This window comes from Marmota monax, unplaced genomic scaffold, assembly GCF_021218885.2.
Source record: "Marmota monax isolate L192 unplaced genomic scaffold, Marmota_monax_Labrador192_F-V1.1 WCK01_AAM20220418_F8-fsc00024, whole genome shotgun sequence".
Taxonomy (NCBI): domain Eukaryota; kingdom Metazoa; phylum Chordata; class Mammalia; order Rodentia; family Sciuridae; genus Marmota; species Marmota monax.
In genome coordinates this window covers 9,992,009-10,011,551 of record NW_026695224.1, presented here as the reverse complement: position 1 = coordinate 10,011,551, position 19,543 = coordinate 9,992,009, and the positions used below count along the sequence as shown (strand labels likewise).

At 38.0% G+C, this 19,543-nt stretch overlaps 1 protein-coding gene across 1 annotated transcript in view; it reads left to right on the top strand.

Annotated features, from left to right (window-relative positions):
• Amfr (autocrine motility factor receptor) overlaps nucleotides 1-19,543 on the top strand; it is a 40,532-nt gene that overhangs the window by 1,149 nt on the left and 19,840 nt on the right. The window contains exons 2-8 of the mRNA XM_046434265.2: nucleotides 5,415-5,507; nucleotides 9,359-9,523; nucleotides 10,975-11,127; nucleotides 14,567-14,607; nucleotides 14,772-14,904; nucleotides 17,122-17,255; nucleotides 18,083-18,193. Of these exons, the coding sequence (XP_046290221.1) occupies nucleotides 5,415-5,507; nucleotides 9,359-9,523; nucleotides 10,975-11,127; nucleotides 14,567-14,607; nucleotides 14,772-14,904; nucleotides 17,122-17,255; nucleotides 18,083-18,193 (830 nt within the window). The remainder of the gene's footprint in view (nucleotides 1-5,414; nucleotides 5,508-9,358; nucleotides 9,524-10,974; nucleotides 11,128-14,566; nucleotides 14,608-14,771; nucleotides 14,905-17,121; nucleotides 17,256-18,082; nucleotides 18,194-19,543) is intronic.

The following is a 19,543-nucleotide window of genomic DNA, read 5'->3' as shown; positions in this document are numbered from 1 at the left end:
GGATTTAAAGCCTGTCACTTGAATATCCTGTGGGGCTTGGATCTTGCCTCCCCCTCCTCCTGCAAGTTCTCACTTGGGATTGAGAGTAGGCTGTAAATGGCGGAGAGATTAATATTCCATGTTTATAGAATGATATGCAACTCTGTGTTGTAATTATTCCCACTGTGCTTCATCAGGAAGCAGCGGGATTTACCAACTCCGTGGGCTGTGGATGAAGTCCCCGAGCCCTTCAGAGAGAGCCAGGCAGTGAGGGGTGAAGTTCCTGTTTCTTTACTCCTGTGCAAAGCTGAACCTCACCAGTACCAAAGACCCCAGAAGAGAGAGAACTTAACATTTCTTTAATTTCAAATCTATTTTTGCTTTTGAGTTACCTGTTGAACAACTTAAAGTGATGAGAAGAGTACTTTTGCCACATTGGAGATTATAATATAGTCTTTAAGTCTAGGATACAAAAAAGCTTTTGAAAAGGAACCACTGTTGTATTTATATAACTACTAGCATTAATGATTTCTTCCCCTAGAAGTTTCTTTTTTCAAAATCCATGTTGAAATCCAAGGTTGATACCTCTTCATAATACATTATCAGAATCCTGTTGATTTTTCCTGTGAAAATTGTGATTTTTAAGAAACTTTCCTTTTCTTTCCAGAAATCTTGCCTAATGGAAGTTTATAATTTCTTCCTGTCAATATTTTTGTTTCTCAGTTGGGCTTTCCACTGTTTTTCTTCCATTTTTCCTCTGGGATTTTCCACATGTTCGTTTGGGCCTTCCCTAGCTTCTGACCCTCCATGTGTACACTGTGAGTTTTCTTCATCACCCAATGATGTGCATGCTTTGGCAGCAGAGTAGAAGTCACTGTCTTAAAAATCTTCCCTAATGTCCAGACAGGTAATATTATTGAGTGAATATGTTGGGGTCTCAAAATAGGTGTTCCTTGAACCCTGCTCATAGGCCTTTAGATAAATTTTTTTCAAAAACATGGCCTGCCAAGGCCAAGCAAGACAAAATAAAAGCTGGTCCTTCTGCCAGTTTGCAAATCCTTCTAGTCATATTGGAATCTCTAAAATTCATCTTTGTAGAGCACAGTTTAGGATGATAGCATCTCAGGAGTTTTTTTAAATTAAGGGAGAGAAAACAGCATGTGATATGGGTAGGGCCTGGCATCTGCACAGTGGCCCCGAAATTGCCCTGGTAGATTAAAAATTCACTGGATCTTTGATTTAAGAGGGATGTTGAGAGAGTGAAGAGGGGACCTACTTGTAACAACAAGTGGAGGAAGTGGCCCAACTGTGTAAGAAAGGAGGCAGGCAGCCCTTTGGAAGGTTGGTTCACAATTGTAGTGCTCAGGCTAACCAGAGCCACCCAGTTTTGGTTGTTACTTATCTCTGTTTCCTAAAGTGGGAAACATAATAAGAAATTGCAGAACTGATCATATTAGTTGAATGAGTTCTAAATTTTTAAAAAATAGATAATCAGGGCTGGGGTTGTGGCTCAGCAGTAGAGCACTCGCTTAGCACGTGCAAGGCCTTGGGTTCAATCCTCAGCACCACATAAAAATAAATAAAGTATTGTGTCCAACTACAACTAAAAATATTTAAAAAGTAATTTAAAAAAATTAAAAATAGATAATCAGTTTTATGGTCTGACAGTGAAAGGTACAAAAGTGATAGTGAAAAGCAAATCTCCCTCTCCCTCTACCACCTGCCTCCCACTGACAGGTTCTTGTTACTGGGTTCTTGTAATTAGTGCTGGTGTTAAATTGTAGACTAAGAAATACCAAAACGCTCCAAGTCCTTGGCAGTTCACCTCTGCATGTTATATATACACATATGTGCACATACTCTTTTTTACACAGAGTGTGGCAGTTAACATTTCCCCATCTTGCTTTTTTTCAGTGATCTGGAAGTTATCTTGAATTTTTGTTATATTGAAATTATCTTGAAGTAACCTTGATATTTGCTATTTTGAAGATTCCATATAATGCAAGTAATAAAGATAGAGCTGCTGGGTTGGTTTTACTGGCTGAGTTTGGATACATGGAATGCATGTTCTACAGTTTATTCAACTAAATTTTCCATGATGGAAATTTGTTTCCCATTTTTCTTCATAGACAGTGACCCATCAGAGATTAAGTCTGGATTCTGCCCACAAGAAAAATTAGTTACCTGATTATAGAGAGGATAAAACGATTAGGTTTTTTTTTTTTTTAAAGGTTTGATCTTTATTATATGCGGTGCTGAGAGTCACACTGTATGCTTCACACATGCCAGGCAAGCGCTCAACCACTGAGCTAGGACCCCAGCCCTGATTAGCTTTTTTCTGTTGTCTAAGTGAATAAAATGGTTTTTCACATCAGTTTTGCTGGAAGGGAGCCTCAATTTGATTATCAGGGCCAGAGCGATTGTTCCACAGCAATTTATTATTATTCTTATGGTGATGCCGATGCCGAGGATCAGACCCAGGAAGTTCTGTGGATTTAGATCTGGGCTAAAGTGTTGATTCTGTAGGTATTATGGATACTTACATGAATCTGATTTGGGATTTGCTTTTAAATGAGAAATGCTACAATTAATGTTTCATTTAATATTTTCAATTCTTCGAGGCTTTGTCAGCTGAGGCTAAGTTAATATATTCTTATTGGAACAACATAGTTGTGAGATGAAGACATTTTTCTTTAAATAGTTATTAATAATCATTAATCTGTTCTGAAACCCTTTGTTCATAATCTTTTTTTAATACTTTAATTTGTTTATTATTATTATTTTTTATGTGATGCTGGGGGTTGAACCCAGTGCCTTACACTTGCTAGGCAAGCACTCTAACCACTGAGCCACAACCCCAGCCCCCCCTTTTTATTGTTTTTTTTGGCACTGCTGGGGATCGAACCCAGGGCTTGGTGTATGCGAGGCAAGCACTCTACCAACTGAGCTATATATCCAGCCCTCCCATAATCTTAAAAACAATTTTTAGTTGCTTCCAATTCTTTGTGACTTTGCTTTTCACATAAAGATTACAGAAAATTGACACTTTTTAGGTAGATTTTCTTTCTGTATCCATATACTTTCTGAAGCCTCTTTTTCCTTCTTAGCCAGCTAATTTTCAAATCTTCCATTTAAATAAATATACGAAGTAGTTATCTATGAGTGATGGGATTATGAAAAGACTTTTACCATAACATTTATTTAAAGCTTACGTAGTAGATAATGCTTTATTTTCTGTTTTGGAATCCAAGATATTCAAGGATATCTGTTTTGGATAGAGGAATAACTGAGCAATCCTAAATTTGATTTGTCTTTCACTACTGTCCTAGCAGCCTGCCTGGGCTCCTGGAGAGATCTTGCCATGTTTTCTATGTCCTGGAGATTCTCAGAGCTCTTTGAGTTCAGGGCCCAGATCTCCCTCATTTTTCTAATCTCTGCCTTGAGCAAGTACTGAATGTGTTACATTAAACAAACAAACAAAACCCTAACAAACTCATCCATCTACATGCAAATCTGGAAGAATTTTTAAAAGTTGTGTTGTGATTAAGCTGGGGAATGTTTGGTTGATTAGAAATAATGTGCTTAGCTGGGGCATGTAGATGAGGGTTGTGATTTTGTGTTATGACATTTCTGCTAATTAACACAGCTGAGGCTCTGATTGACTGGCAGAGCACAATGAAGACAAGCCTTTTATAACCTCTATTTCATCACCTTGAAAGTCAGCTTTGTCAGTTATCTGGAACATTTTGAATGGGGCTGTTAGCACAGGAAGTCACAAATAAGGGATAAGGGATGTTTTTGTTAATTAGTTTAGGCCTTTTTTCCTGGTTATTTGAAGAATTTAAGTACCAAAAGTTTCTTTTTTTCAGCAGAACTATTTTTAATTCTTTAAAAATGTATTACATATCTCCTGCCCCTATTAGGCAGCAGAATAGTGCTAAACATAATTTAAATCTTTTTGTAATGAGTCAGGATTGCCATTATGTGTTCTACCAAAGGGGTGGATGATGTGAGGTACTAAGGGAGGCCCAGAGAGATGTCATAGAGATTGCTTTCTTAAATAGCTCTCTTTCATCTCTCCTCTTCCCCCCCCACCCCCTTTTTTCAACATTTGCTTTTAAAAGGAGAGGAAAGAATGACTTGGACAGAGGAATATGGCCACCTACCATGGATCAAAGGTTGAAGCACAGAGTTGGTACACCTATTTATTTGCTCTCAATAAAAATCATCTTTATGTGCTTTTTCAAGGCCCTCTTGGCATTTTAGGGTCATTTTGGGTTTTCAAAATCATTTGAGCATCAGTAATGTGATATGCCATCCTGACCTCTTTTTTAAAAAAATATTCATTTTTTAGTTGTAGTTGGATATAATATCTTTATTTATTTTTATGTGGTGCTGAGGATCAAACCCAGGGCCTCGCCCATGCTAGGTCAGTGCTCTGTTGCTGAGCCACAACCCCAGCACCCCCACCGTGACCTCTTATTCAAGGTCAGCACACTCTCCATTTTTGTCAGCCTTAAGATTGTTGGTCTGTCCCTTCATTATTTTAAGAAAATTTTCTGAGTGTAGAAGGTGGCCTCTGTTCTGCATTCGTATCAGAGCAGCCTTTCATTGTTCAGCCCCTCTCACCAGTTTTCTTCTTTCTGTTTTCCCCACCCAACTCTCCTTTGCTACTCCAGAACCTTTGCTTCAAAGCCAACACCAAGCATGGAAAACATCCATATTTTGGTTGATAGGCTCCCCCAGAGGTAATACATGTGTGTGTGTGTGGGGGGGGGGTGTAGTATGAATATTTTGATTATCAATTATCTGATCTTGTGACTTCTTTGTGACCATAAACCTTCCTGCCCACGCCTCGTGTTTATTTGGCAGGGCAGGCTATTTGGGTGCTGGGTTTACTGATCATGTGATAACTTCAGTTTCTAGAGCAGTTTTCTTAAAGCTATCAAAATCTTAATGTAGGAAATGATGTACCTGCAGTTCACAAGGTAGGTACAACATTCTTGGAAGCTAGTTAAAACTGAAAGGAAGGTGGCCTGCTGCAGGTTGCACACTGGGACAAGGAACTGTGAATTAACTGCCACTCCTCCACTCTGCTCATCTCTGCTCCCACTGCCCATGAAAATGCCCCTTCAAATATTATTGACCTTGTGCCAGTGGAAAACTGGAAAGGATGGCTGAATTCCTAACGTGAAAATTTTAGAGCTGCTTTTATTTTGCAACAGGAGGAACTAAACTTCTTCTTTTTTTTTTTTTTAAAGAGAGAAATAATTTTTTTTAATATTTATTTTTCAGTTTTCGGCAGACACAACATCTTTATTATTTATTTTTTTAATATGGTGCTGAGGATCGAACCCAGTGCCCCATGCTCATGCGAGTTACTGCTTGAGTCACATCCCTATCCCCTAAACTTCTTTTCTTTGATTTGTGTACAGGTTCTGGTAAACACTGCTTGCTGTGTTTTGATGTTGGTGGCTAAGCTTATCCAGTGTATTGTGTTTGGCCCTCTGCGAGTGAGTGAGAGACAGGTAAGTCCAGACAACTCATAGATCCTGTGACCAGATTAAACAAACAAACAAACAAATCCCTTTCTATCTGGTATAACTTCAAATGGATAGAAAATCCCACAAGTACTACAGAGGATTCTTATATACACTTTATACAGATTCACTAAATACTATTGTTTTCTCCATTTACTTTCATATTCACTTTTTATTTATAGTATATATTTGCTTCTGATCCATTTGAATGTAAGTAGTAGACCTCATACCCCTTTACCCCCCCAGTACTTTGGTATATATCGCATAAGAGCAGAGACTCTGTCTTAAATAACCACAGCACAATGATCAAAATTGGGAAGTTTAGTATTGATGAAATACTTTGTTAATCCACAGTCCAAACTCTACGTAGCGAGGTTGTCCCAATATTGTCTTGTATAGCTATTTCTTTTTTGAGTGTAATTTTTAAAGAAGTATTGATTTGTTTTAGTCATCATAAATATCACTATTATTTAATTTATTTTTTTTTAAATTTATTTATTTAATAGAATGCATTTTGACATTTTGTACACAAATGGAGCCCAATATTCCTCTGGCTGTACATGGTGCAGAGTCACTCCAGTAGTGTATATGAGTAATATACATACATGTATATGAGTAATAATATCATCTCATTCTACCATCCTTCCCATTCCCGCCTCACACCCACTCTCCTCTACACAAACCTAAGTTATTTCATTCTTCCCAGTATCACTCTTTAGAATATGGTTTCTTTCCTAAAGGAATTTGCTGATTTTTTTCCCTTTTGGAAAACTAAATTAAGTTTCATTGTTTTACAAGCAGAAAATTAGGTGATTTGCCCTTGTAGGTGAGATTGTCAAACACTAAACATGACTCTCAGAATGTATATCTGGGCAGGGAACACTTTCACTAAGGAATTATGCCACAAGCATACCATACAGATTGGTAGTTCTCCAAGGATTTTGGTGGGTAGAGTGTGGAATGGTGTGTTTTAAAGACTTTAGACCTGGCCTTCAAAACCACAAAAGAACAAAACTATTTTACTTTACTTCATCCTGGTGATAAGACACAGGAACCTCGTGCATTAGAAGTATAGCAATAGCTGGCTTCTCCGAGTTTTCAGAGTACAGTGTTCTAGTCTCCTTACCCTTTTCAACCCTGCTCTCCTCCCTCACTCACCCCAGTACTGGGGATTGAACCCAGGGTCACTCTACCACTAAGCTACATCCCTAGCCCTTTTTAAATTTTGAGACAGGGTCTTGCTTACGTTGTCCATGCTGGCCTCAAAGTTATGATCTTCCTGCCTCAGCCTCCCAGGTAGATGGGGTTACAGCAGACTTTATAAAAGGAGAATTGGGACAGTACAGCTGCTGTACTGTTGAGCCCTGGTTGAGCCCTTGTATGCTGTGGCGAACAGAACTATTCTATTTTCCCAGAGATTTTTTTTTTGTTAATGAGTATTCAGCACTTTTTCCAAAATATCAATTTCAGTAGAAAGTAAAGATTTTTCTAAATACAAAAGACCTTTTAGATGCTTCTTTCTTCAAATTTTCCTTCAAATTTTTTTTGGGGGGCCAGAAATTGGTCAGCCTAGAGGTAAGCCATCTAATTGCTGGTGGAATGATCTGGCCCCAGTTTTCCCTAAAATGATAGCTTAGAGTGTTTCAAAGATTGCTTCTCTCAGTAGAGATGATGATAATGGGGCATATTCTTTATCCAGCACTTTCAGGATTTTCAGTATGGAATGCATCTTTCATACTGTTCTGGGTTGGCTTATTTTATGATTCATTAATCATAAAATCATTCAGTGGCATTAAGAACTATTTGAAGGGCTGGAAAGAGTAGCTTGATGGTAGAATATTTGCCTTACATGTAGAAGGTCCCAGTTTGATCCTCAGCAGTGCAAAAAAAGAGAAAAAGGAAATAAAAAGAACCATTTTGATTTAGAACTCTATAGAATTAATATAGGTTTGCTCTGTTTGTGCTTAAGGTTCAAGAAGTAATTATAGAGGCAAAGACATTCAATATCTAAAATGTAAAATGCAATAAGTATTAAAATATTTTCTCTCCCAGTACTGGGGATTGAACCTAGGGACTCTATACTGCTGAGCTACATTCCCAGCTCCTTTTATTTTTTATTTTGAGACAGAGTCTCTCTCAGTTGCTGAGGTTTACCTTGAACTTGCAAACCTTCTGCCTCAGCCACCTGAGTTGTTGGGATTATAGGTGGGTACCTACCAACGTGCCTGGCTCAAATATTAAAATCTTTTAAGTAAAAATTTAGAGCAACAAGTTATTTAAAAAAATTTTTTTGAGCACTTAATGCCTATTATTACTTTTTAGAGCACTTTTATATATAGTAACTTATTTAACTCCCCAACAATCTATGAAATGTATGTTGTATGACAAAGCACAAGAATGTTAAATGCCCACTCCAAGGTCACCCAGCTGTTAGGTTGCAGAGCCAAAGTTCAGAACAAGGACACAAAATATCTAGGTCCATCTTATACTTTTCCTGTTCCAGCTCTGGAAATAGACATTCACCAAAGATTCCTAGCTTATTTTATTGGGGAATGGTATTGGAAACCAAAATCTATATTTGTGCTCATTGCTGCTGGGATACCTGGTTTTTTGGTGGACAGAGTTAGGGGATACTCTTCGATTTTTCTCTCTAGTTCATTTATTCCCCTTGATAAATGAGGTAGACCCCAGAGTAGCCTAAAAACAATTATTAGTTTTTAATAGTCATGTTGTCAGTTTGTCATGCATTTGGGCTCAGTTATTTCTATTTTCAATTTTTTTTTAAATTTGTAAAACATTTACCTGGTTCAAAAGTATATATAATATACTTAAAGGGCTGGGGTTGTGGCTCAGTAGTAGAGCACTTGCCTAGCACAGATTAGGCACTAGGTTCAATCCTCAGCACCACATAAAAATAAATAAAGGTGTTGTGTCTGTCTACAACTAAAAATTTTAAAAAGTATACTTAGAAGTCATGCTTCTGTCCTCTTCACCCAGTTCCCTCCCAGCCCCATAGAAAGCTAGATAATTGTATATTTTAATATCTTGTAAGGCTATACCTCCTTTAACTTCCACTCCCCCTTTGATAGGGGAATGAAGATTTTTTTAAACTGGAAGTCTTAAGTTCAGAAAAGAGTACCAGAGAAGTAAATATTGGGAACCAAGGTGATCATTACGTATCAGAAATCATAAAGATATTAATAATCTTTGATTTGGTAATGAAGTAGAAATGCATGCAAAGATACATACACAGCTATTCATTACAATGTTTTCTGAATGGTGGAAATATTAAAATATATATTGACGGGTAAAGTCCTCACAATATGATAGGTGAATGAATAAAAGCACTGTCCAAAAATTGATATATTTTGTACTTCAGAGGAAGATAAGTGCATAAAAATGTTAAAGCATTATTTATATTTTAATTTTCTTGGGAGTTTTCATACTTAGATTATGGACTAGCAAATGATCATGTACTATTTTTTTAATTCAAAAAATTTTTTTTCTTTTAAAGAAAATGTAATCTTCAGTTGTTTCAGAAGTCAGAGAGCAGAATTATGAAAAATGATACTTCTTGCCCTTACTGTGCTTTTCTACTATGTGTAGAAAATATTTTTATTTTTTAATACCAAGGTAGTAGACTGATATTATTACCTTTTTAATGGCTAAAATCAGGGTATAATCCACAGTTTACAAATTACTTTCTGGGTATCTCACTTCTATAGAGAACTTCTTTTATTCTTTGCCCCCTGTTTCCTTGTGATTAGTGTTTGAAAGTGAAGTGTGGAACCTGCGTTAGGTGTGTTGGTATTCACTGTTATAACCCTTTTTCTTTTTAGCACCTCAAAGACAAGTTTTGGAATTTTATTTTCTACAAGTTCATTTTCATTTTTGGTGTGCTGAATGTCCAGACTGTGGAAGAGGTGGTCATGTGGTGCCTGTGGTTTGCTGGACTTGTTTTTCTGCATCTGATGGTTCAGCTCTGCAAGGACCGATTTGAATATGTGAGTTTTTAGTCAAGCTCTTTGCTGGCTTAGTCACCCATTTGCCAGGTGTGAATTGTGTAATATGAATGAGCCACCATGGGCATGTTTGGGGTAGCTCTCAAGGGGCAGACTCTGGGTCAGGTACTCATTGCCTGTTCTTGAGGAACATCTGCTGCTGCCATGCAGAATCATTCCTCTCCCAAGGATGTTTTCTCCCCAGCCCCACAGGTAGTGTGTTACATTATAATTGAGTGGAGTCAGTTCACCTAACCAAACTGCACACACAGTGCAAGGAAACCTTGGTATATACACTGAATAAAATCCGATCTCTTATGTGTATTTTCTGTTCTCCTCATCTCACATTGCCCCCCCTTCACCCTGATTCTTGGTTTGTTTTTTGGGATAATATGAATTGAACTTACGGGTGCTGTGGCACTGAGCTACATCCCTAGCTCTTTTTAATTTTTTGAGACAGAATCTCACTCTGTTGCCCAGGCTGCCTCAAACTTGTGATCCTCCTTGCTTTCAGACTCCTTAGTAGCTAGAATTACGGGCATGCACCACCAGCCTGGCTCATGGAGCTCTTCTCCTGTCTAGTTTATAGTGTTTCTCCTGTGGGCCAGGACCATTCTGGCTCTCTCAGTGTCCCTGATTAGAGAAGTGAATCCTTTCTTGTGTGGGTAGGGAGCTGCCTTGACTCTAGGGCAGAGCCGTGCAGGGGCACTCCCTCACCTGTGCTTCTGCACCAGGTCCTGAGTAAGCATGCTCCTACTTCTGCCTCAATTAAACCCGGTCCAGGGCCTCCTCTGCCCTGTCTTCACCCAGTCTTCATTGTTGAAGTACCCTTCCACTTCTGTTTGAGTTAACTGCATTCCCAAAGGCTTTACTTCTTTTACAATTCAGCCTCTGTTCCCTGTCACAAATAGGAGCTTCTAACCTCCCAAACTGGTTTGTTATCTACACCTGCTACCTCAGGAGTTGCAGCTCCAGGCCTTCTTTTCAGGCTATTGCCTTTCCTTGCATGATATTAACATAGCATTTTAATAGTGGTAAATCTGCACCTGATTACATTTCAGATGTCTTAGCACTAACAGACTAGTACTAGAAGTGAACTTGGGGGTGGGAGTGAAGATTGAGAAAGAAACAACAGAATATGACACTATTCTGAGTCTGGTGAATGTTACAAGAGATAATTGTGTATCCTTGGAAAATTGCTTCTAGAGGCTTATCTTGGTGGTAGGAAGATATAAGATGAAAATATAATGCATATTATTATATTTCATAAAGTAAATGATAAAGACCTGTGTTAGCAGCCTATGCTCATATTTAAGTCCCTGGAGAATTTTTACTGTAGAATAGTGGGATACTTTTTGTGTCCATACACGAAGATGCCAAGCTTGACTGTGTTTCTCAGTGCGTTTTACCACTGCTGTGAAGAATGAGCTACCTTTCTGTTCTGTTCCTTTCAGCTTTCCTTTTCTCCCACTACACCGATGAGTAGCCATGGGCGAGTCCTGTCTCTGTTGATTGCTATGCTGCTTTCCTGCTGCGGGTTAGCAGTTGTCTGCTGTGTCACAGGCTACACCCATGGAATGCACACCTTGGCTTTCATGGCTGCAGAGGTAAGATGCTGAACACAGGGTTGCTCTGATTATATTTGCATTTTCTAGGAAGTTAGAGGGTTATTGATAGGTTTCACCCATGAAATGATGGCTTTGATCTTTAATTTTATCTATTTTTTGGTACTGGGGATTGAACCTAGGAGTGTTTGCTACATCTCAAGCCCATTTTATTTTTTATTTTGAAATAGTGTCTTACTAAGTTGCTGAGGCTGGCCTTGGACTTTCTTTCTGCCTTAGCCTCCAGAGTAGCTGGAGTTACCGGAGTGCACCACTCTGCCTGTTTTGATCTTTCATTTTAACAAGCATTTAGTGAGTTCCTTTTTTTTTTTTTTTTTGATTACTGGTGCTGAATGCTTTTGTGGTATTTCATGTAATCCTTGCTACATCCTAACAAAATAATTATTTTCCCCCACAGTTACATTGTGCTTGCCAAATGCTAGGAGTTGTTCTAAATACTTGACATGTATTGACTCATTTTTATTATTCCTATTTATGACAGGGAGCCTGAGGCATGAGGGTAAAATGAATTGTTTGAGGTTCCAGGGAGGCAAGTGGCACAATACAAATCCTCTGGCTCCCGAGTAGGATGAGTATCCCCTTAAGATGTTATAAACACCTGGTAGTGGTGATGAATGAAACATCTATTTTTTTTTTTTTTTTGTATTGGGGATCAACCCCAGGGAGCACTTATACTGAGCTACACCCTTAGCCCTTTTTCATTTTTTATTTTGAGACAGGGTCTCACTAAGTTGCTGAGTCTGGCTTTGAACTTGTGATCCTCCTACCTGAGCCTCATGTCTCACTTGTGCCACCATGCCCAGCAATATTTAATTTTTTAAAAAACTAGAGTATAAATTAAAATTTTACAGAATAATAAATATGCAAACTATAGCCATTACTTTGAAGAAAAATTTCTTTATTGTTGTGTTGGGGATCAGACTCAGGGCCTTGTACACCCCAGTCCTCCAGGAATATTTTAAAATTCAAAACAAGATTTAGTTTTTTTAAACCTTCCAGAAGATACCAATTTCTGTTCAGTGGAAACCTAAATTTTTATATGTCCTTAAATTCATGTGGCTGTGTTTGCTTTTTCCTCAGCCCAAAGACCAAACTACTTTTATCTTACCTTTAAATGCATTATTTAAAAACAATAAAACATATAATAGTTTCCCTTTATTTGTGATTTTACTTTTCTCTGATTTCAATTATCTGTGTTTAACCAGTCTGAAAATATTAAATGGCTAATTCCATAAGCAATTCTTAAGTTTTTTTTTTTTTTTTTTTTTTTGGTGCTGGAAATTGTACCCAGGACTGAATGTGCTCTGCCACTGAGCTAACACCCACAGCCCCCACAGCCCCTAAGCTTTAAACTGTGCATCCTTCCAAGTAGCATGATGAAATCTCTTGCCATGCCTCCCGGAACATGAGTCATCTCTTTGTCCAGTATATCCACATTGTATGTGCTTCTCACCTGTTAGTCACTTACCAGCCTTCTCATTTGTCAGATAAACTGCCGCAGTACTTGTGTTCAAGTAACCCTTACTTTACTTAATAATGACCCCAACGTCCAAGAGTGAGTAGTGGTGCAAAGGAGGCACCAGGCATAAAACACGGAAGGACAGATGAACTATTGTACTTTATGGCTGTGCTTCAGGGCATTAGGGCATTTAGGATGGTTAGATGTAGGATCCAGTGTTATCTGTGGTTTTAGTCTCCACTGGGATCTTAGACATATGTCTTATCGATAAGAAAGGATTGTGGTATTAGATATGTTGACGCTAATTAGATAATACCAAAACAAGTTAAGTATGAACTACTAATTGGGAATTTGTTAGAGCAGGGTTAGAATTACTTTCGCTTCATAGTGTTCATTTCAGAATACCATGTAGTAGTGTAAAAATTAGGAAAGGAGCATTTGGATACCAAATTTAAAAAAATTTGCAATACTAGTTGAATGCTTTTCTACATATGAAAGGCATGCATTTATATTTCCTCTTGGAAAAGATCTGCTTAAAACTTTATTTACACTGACTTCCATTAACTAGTTTGCTTTAGATACATTTTATTATAAAGCTCAATTTGAGCCTCATGTTGGCCTTTTTTTTGTTATTTAGCTTCTAGTTAATATTAGGCCAAACTTTGAAAAATGACACAATCCCAAATAAGTAGATTTAAATTAGGTTTATTGGGTCACACTATAGTAGTATAGTATATAGTTTTATTTCAGCTTGTTGCTGTTTATTCTTTTAAGAAAATTTAGCATGCTATAAATTTGATGTTTTGAACTGAGTTTTTTTAATATTCATAGTGTTTTCCCTTCGTGTAAAATATTTTCCATTTAAAAATGGGAGTTTAATCTCAAAACAAATTCTGTTCCAATTGGTTAAGAGAAAATTTTTCTTACTGTTAATTTTCATAATAAAAATACCATGAGAGCTGGGTGTAGTGGTGCACATCTGTAATCCCAGTGGCTTGAGAGGCTGAGGCAGGATAATTGCAAGTTTGAGGCCAGCTTCAGCAATTTAGCAAGGCCCTGAGAAACTTAGCAAATAAAAAATGAAAAAGGGGGGCTGGGGATGTGGCTCAAGCGGTCGCCTGGCATGTGTGCGGCCCGGGTTCAATCCTCAGCACCACATACAAAGATGTTGTGTTCGACAAAAACTAAAAAAAAAAAAAAAAAAAATTAAAATTCTCTCTCTCTCTCTCTCTTTCTAAAAAAAAAAAACAAAATGAAAAAGGGCTGAGCACGGTGGTGCACGCCTGTAATCCCAGTGGCATGGGAGACTGAGACAGGAGGATCGTGACTTCAAAGCCAGCCTCAGCAATGGTGAGGTGCTAAGCATCTCAGTGAGACCCTGTCTCTAAATAAAATACAAAATAGGGCTGGATGTTGCTCAGTGGTTGAGTGCTTCTGAGTTCAATCCCTGGTACAAAAAAAAAAAAAACAAGAAAAAGGGCTGTGGATGCAGCTCGGTGGTTAAGTAACCCTGGGTTCAGTCCCCAATACCAAAAAAAAAACAATTACTAAGAGAGCCTCATATTTTGATTTACTTTATTCTCTTCTGGTAGACAAAGGAAGGGAGTACACAAAGCACATAGGAGTGAGCAGGTGCTCCTGTCTAAGATAGTAGTGTCTTAAACTCTATTTTGAATTACAGTATCCCCAAGCAATCACACACCTTTTTGGGCAATCATTTATAGTGACTTATTGTTATATCAAATGGAAGTGATTGTCATAGTACTAGGATAAACCTCAAGATTGTAGGAGGCATCTCTAGGAGGTGCTGTAATTGGTCATCACCTGTGAACAAGAACATGCTCAGTAAAATTTGGGTTTCTAGGTTATGAAAACATTTCATGAAAATTTGAGGCAGAGAAAATAAATGGTTGGTGAACTTGATGCCTTTTAACTGAACTGAGAAATGCTTATCTTTTATAGTCTCTTCTTGTGACAGTGAGGACAGCCCATGTGATTTTACGGTGAGTAGAAATTTGGGAGGGGAGAGAGATGATATACTCATTTGGTTAGCTTGAAGTTGTAATAGATGTAAAATACATAGAAATGACCAAATTATAATGTCCTTAAACTAGATTCAGTTGGTAAATATAAGGTGTTTTTCCCTTTTTCTTTTTATGTATTGTAGATATATAATTCACCTCTGGGACCTCAACCATGAAGGGACCTGGGAAGGCAAGGGAACCTACGTCTATTATACCGATTTTGTCATGGAGCTCACTCTTCTGTCCCTGGACCTCATGCACCACATTCACATGTTGGTAAGTTCCCTTGGAAAGAGCTCCGACTGAAGGCTTAGACTTTCAGAATCAGGAACCCAGTTTTGTATATTAAAAAATGAAATATTTGGAATAAGATATAGACGACCCACTTAAAAGTGACCGTAGCGTGCACTCTCCTCTTTTTGCCATTGGGTGTAAAGCAGTATTGGGGAATTGCTCTGGCCAGTGCCTGGCACAGGAGATGATTGCTGTCCTAAGAGACTTGGTTAACTCTGCTGACCAAGTCAATAAATCATTCTTGTAGTATGAAATTAAAGGAGATGCCTCTCTCTATAATTTCTGTGGCTTCTCCGATTTAGTATTTACTTTGTAGGTGGTCTTGGGTTAGGTGGTCCTGCTATGTTTGCTACTTCAAGAATTCATAAATTTTGTATCTTTTAATTAAAAACAAAGTCCTTGGGGCTGGGGTTGTGGCTCAGCAGTAGAGCGCTCGCCTAGCACGTGCAAGGCCCTGGGTTCGATACTCAGTACCACATAAAAATAAATAAATAAAATAAAGTTATTGTGCCCAACTATGACTAAAAAATAAATATTAAAAAAAAAAGTTCTTATACTTAAGTCCTACCTTGATTTGCCGAGAAAGAAATTATAATGCTGTAAATCTGCTTCATTAGTGAGCACTTCAGTGAGTAATAATGGCGAGACTCAACCTGGTTGAGAGGCAATTCATTTATATTATAAGCCTGTAAAAATAATATTTAAAAATTATTGGATTTAGTTGTGACAATGGTGCACACCTGTAATCCTGGTGATTTGGGAGGCTAAGAAAGAAGGATTGCAAATTTGAAGCTAAAATTAGTGAGAGACCCTGTTATCAAAAAATTTAAAGGGCTGGGGATATAGCTCAGTGATTTAAAAAAAAAAAATACTGAGTTACATGTAGCACATTTTTAAGTCTACTTTTGTTTTTGTCTTTGTTTTTTAGTTGTAGATGGACACAATATCTCTATTTTATTTTTATGTGGTGCTGAGGATTGAACCCACGGCCTCCCACATGCTAGGCGAGCACTCTACTGCTGAGCTACAACCCCAGCCCTTTAAGTCTACTTTTTGAAAGTAACAAAAAAAAAAAAAAAAAAAAAAGAAAGTAACTTTGAGAACATACTTTAAAAAAACAAAAACAAAAAAAACTTTCCTTTCTCCACACCAAAAAAGGGTGAAAATGCCCAGATATAACCGTTAACATTTTGTTGTATTTTACTTTATATATGTTACTTTATATAGTCAAAAACATGTAATCACACATTGAGATCTTATTTTTTTTGTTTGTTTATTTTTTGGTACCAGAGATTATTTTTTATTTTTTTATTTGAGACACAGTCTCACTAAGTTGCTTAGGGCCTTGCTAATTTGCTGAGGCTGTCCTCAAACTTGTGATCCTCCTTATGACTCAGCCCCCCAAGTGGCTGAGATGACAGGCATATGCCACCATGCCCAGCTGACAGATCCTATTTTCTACATAGTTTAATCAATGGAATGATTGTATTGGGAATTGAACCTAGAACCTCATGCATGCACTTTATCACTGATATATCCCTAAACAAGTTTAGTTTTAGTAAACTAATATATTACAAATATTTTCCTGTGCTAGCAACAAATATTCTGAATCATTTTAATACCTTCAGGATAAAAATTTCATCGTATAGGTTTATCAGTTTTAATTAACCAAACTCCATAATGGACTGTTTAGATTGTATTTGTTGTTTGCTGTTTCATAACTGTGCATAATTTTTTTAAAAAATCACATTAGTTTCTTCAAGGTATATCCTGACTTTTTCACTCAACAAATATTATTTTACCATAATTGATGTTTAGAACTGTTATCATACAATTGTGTATTATAACTAATAAACAGAGTTAGTGTCTATATAATATTGCAGTGTATGAATTTACAGCTTAACTGTTCTCCTGCTGGGCATTTTGCTCATTTTCATATATACTTTTATAATTCTATGGATGGACATCTTTTTGCATAAAGCTTTTAAGTTTCTGATTAGTTGCTCAGGAAAGATTGCTGGCAGAGGGCGTGTACATTGTTTAGGGTAATGAAATAGATATATGCAGTAACGTCCTGAAAGATTGTTCCAGTTCACCTTCACTAATCATTAAAGAGTTTCTATTGCATGCAGTACCTTCATCAGTAGCAACTTTATGTGCATTTTTATTGTGTATTTTATTGTTTTCTCTCTATTTCAGTTATTTGGCAACATCTGGTTATCCATGGCCAGCCTGGTCATCTTTATGCAGCTGCGTTACCTGTTTCATGAGGTGCAGCGTCGAATCCGTCGGCACAAGAACTATCTGCGTGTGGTCGGGAATATGGAAGCCAGGTAAGTAAGAGCGAATTGATGTTGCCCAAGTTTGCTCATTTTAGCTCTTTAAGAATAAAAAGTCCTAGGGCTGGGGTGGTGGCTCAGTGGTAGAGCACTTGCCTAGCATGTGTGAGGCACTGGGTTCGATTCTCAGTACCACATATAAATAAATAAAGGTCCATTGACAATTAAAAAATATTAAAATAAATAAAGAAAGAATAACAAGTCCTATTCTGTCAGAACCTGGTGTTATAACCTGCTAACTGAATGGGGAAGAGTATAGGCTTTGGAGTCAAACTGCCTCCATGTGAGTCCCACTTAGCTCTGGGTGATTTGGGGTAGTTTATTAACTCCCTGTGCCCCAGCTACTTCATCCCTAAAATAGAGGATAGCAGAACTTTCTGCTTAGAATTGTCGGAAGGATTCCATGAGATATTAGGTTCATATTATTACATCATTATTTTATTGTCATTGATATTAAATGGAAGCTTCTCTGGGCTTCTGCCCTCTATTTTGTAAAGGTGGGTGTATAACACATTGAAGAAGGTACTCCTAACCTAAGACTAAGCCAAGTATGAAGCTGCACAATTCATGGTCGTCCTTTTTTGTTTCTGGGGAATAGTTTGGGTCTCTGGGGTCTTATTTCCTTGATTTGCCCAAAAATGTGCCCTGGAAAGATCATTAACATGAGTCAACTGTTCCTTGAAGGCCTGTGAAGATGAACGAAATGTTTTTTACTGATCCTCTGTCCTTGTGCCATTATAAAGATGAAGTCTGTAGAATAGTGTACACTTACGTGTGTAAAATTTACAGAGATTCCATAGGGTCTCTTTTGTTTCTTACAGGTTTGCAGTTGCAACTCCAGAGGAACTGGCTGTCAACAATGACGACTGTGCCATCTGCTGGGACTCCATGCAGGCTGCAAGGAAACTGCCCTGCGGACATCTTTTCCACAAGTAGGGACTTCATGAAGGGCCTCTTGGTACTGGTGTTCTGTCCAGGACTTGTGGGTGCTTTTTGTCCCTGGGCTCAAGGATAATCCCAGCAGAGGAACAGAGATAGTACCTCACACTGGCCATGGAGTTGAAAGAAAATATTGGGTCGGGGGAGTCCTTGTTTTAAAACAGCTTATTACTTAACTGAGGGGAGAGAGTGTATATTTTTGCATTTTGCACATGTCCCCAAAGCAGCATAAAACACACCCCAGAGCAGTGGTCTGAAGGGGGGACCACTAAATGACCTGTAGAACCGTGACTATTGGCAAGGATTGCAAAACAGGCTCTTCTATAAACCTTCGAGATTGAAGTAGATCTGTTACTTTCAGAGATCTCTGTCAGGGCTTTGTTGATGGATTTGATGCTTTGATATTGGTGGTGGATCTTGAGGTACGTTTAGGCCCTTTGCAGTCAGTTTTGCATATTGAGAAATTTTTGATCTTTAATCTTCCTTATTTTCTATTTTCAATAGTTTTCATGTTTCTTTTTAATATCAGTAGGGCTTTGAAACTGTAATGTCTTACTCAATAAATGTAGTGACAGACATTTCTTTTTATGTACTGAGTGTTGTGTTGGGCTCTGGGATAAAATAGAAATGACAGACATGGTTTTTGCTTTTGTGGAGCTTGCAATCAAATGGATGAGACAATCATGGATTAACTGGGTATATTTATGGATGTATATATTGACATGTGCTCTGTAGGAAAGGAACATGGTTCTTCAGAGTGAGTAACAAAGGAATCTGACTCAAACTTGGAGGAACTGACTTGAGTATGAGCAGCAGTCAGGTCTGGGAAGGGAATTCGGTGGGAGAGATGTGAGACAGAGAGCATCTATAGTAGGAGGGAATGTGTTGTGTTGAAGGAACTGGGAGAGAACCTGGTACCTGGAACTCAGTGGAAGAGGGAGGAGTGTTTACTGAGGCAGGAGAAGCAGGGAATGTGGCCCAAGGGGGAGGTTGGAAGCGGGCGTAGATGCCATTGAAGGCTTTAATTGGGGATGGTGCATAAGACATGCAGCCTGAAGAGGTTAAGGGACAAGTTACGGACTGCCACAGTGGTTCAGGGCATGTTGAGAGCTTGAACTACTGTGTGAGAAGTGCCAGTTGGACTGAAGTAGACTGATTTAAGAAGGATTAGAAGGACATGAGCTAGATTGGCTATGGAGGAAAGAGGAATAAAGGGGTCAGGATTCTCCTAGTTTTGCAACTTGTGCAGTTACCATAGAGTTACCAAATAGTTGGCTTCATTGAGGTTGGAAAGGTGGGAATTTACACACATTTCTCAGAAACTTTATAGTTCCAAAGGAGCT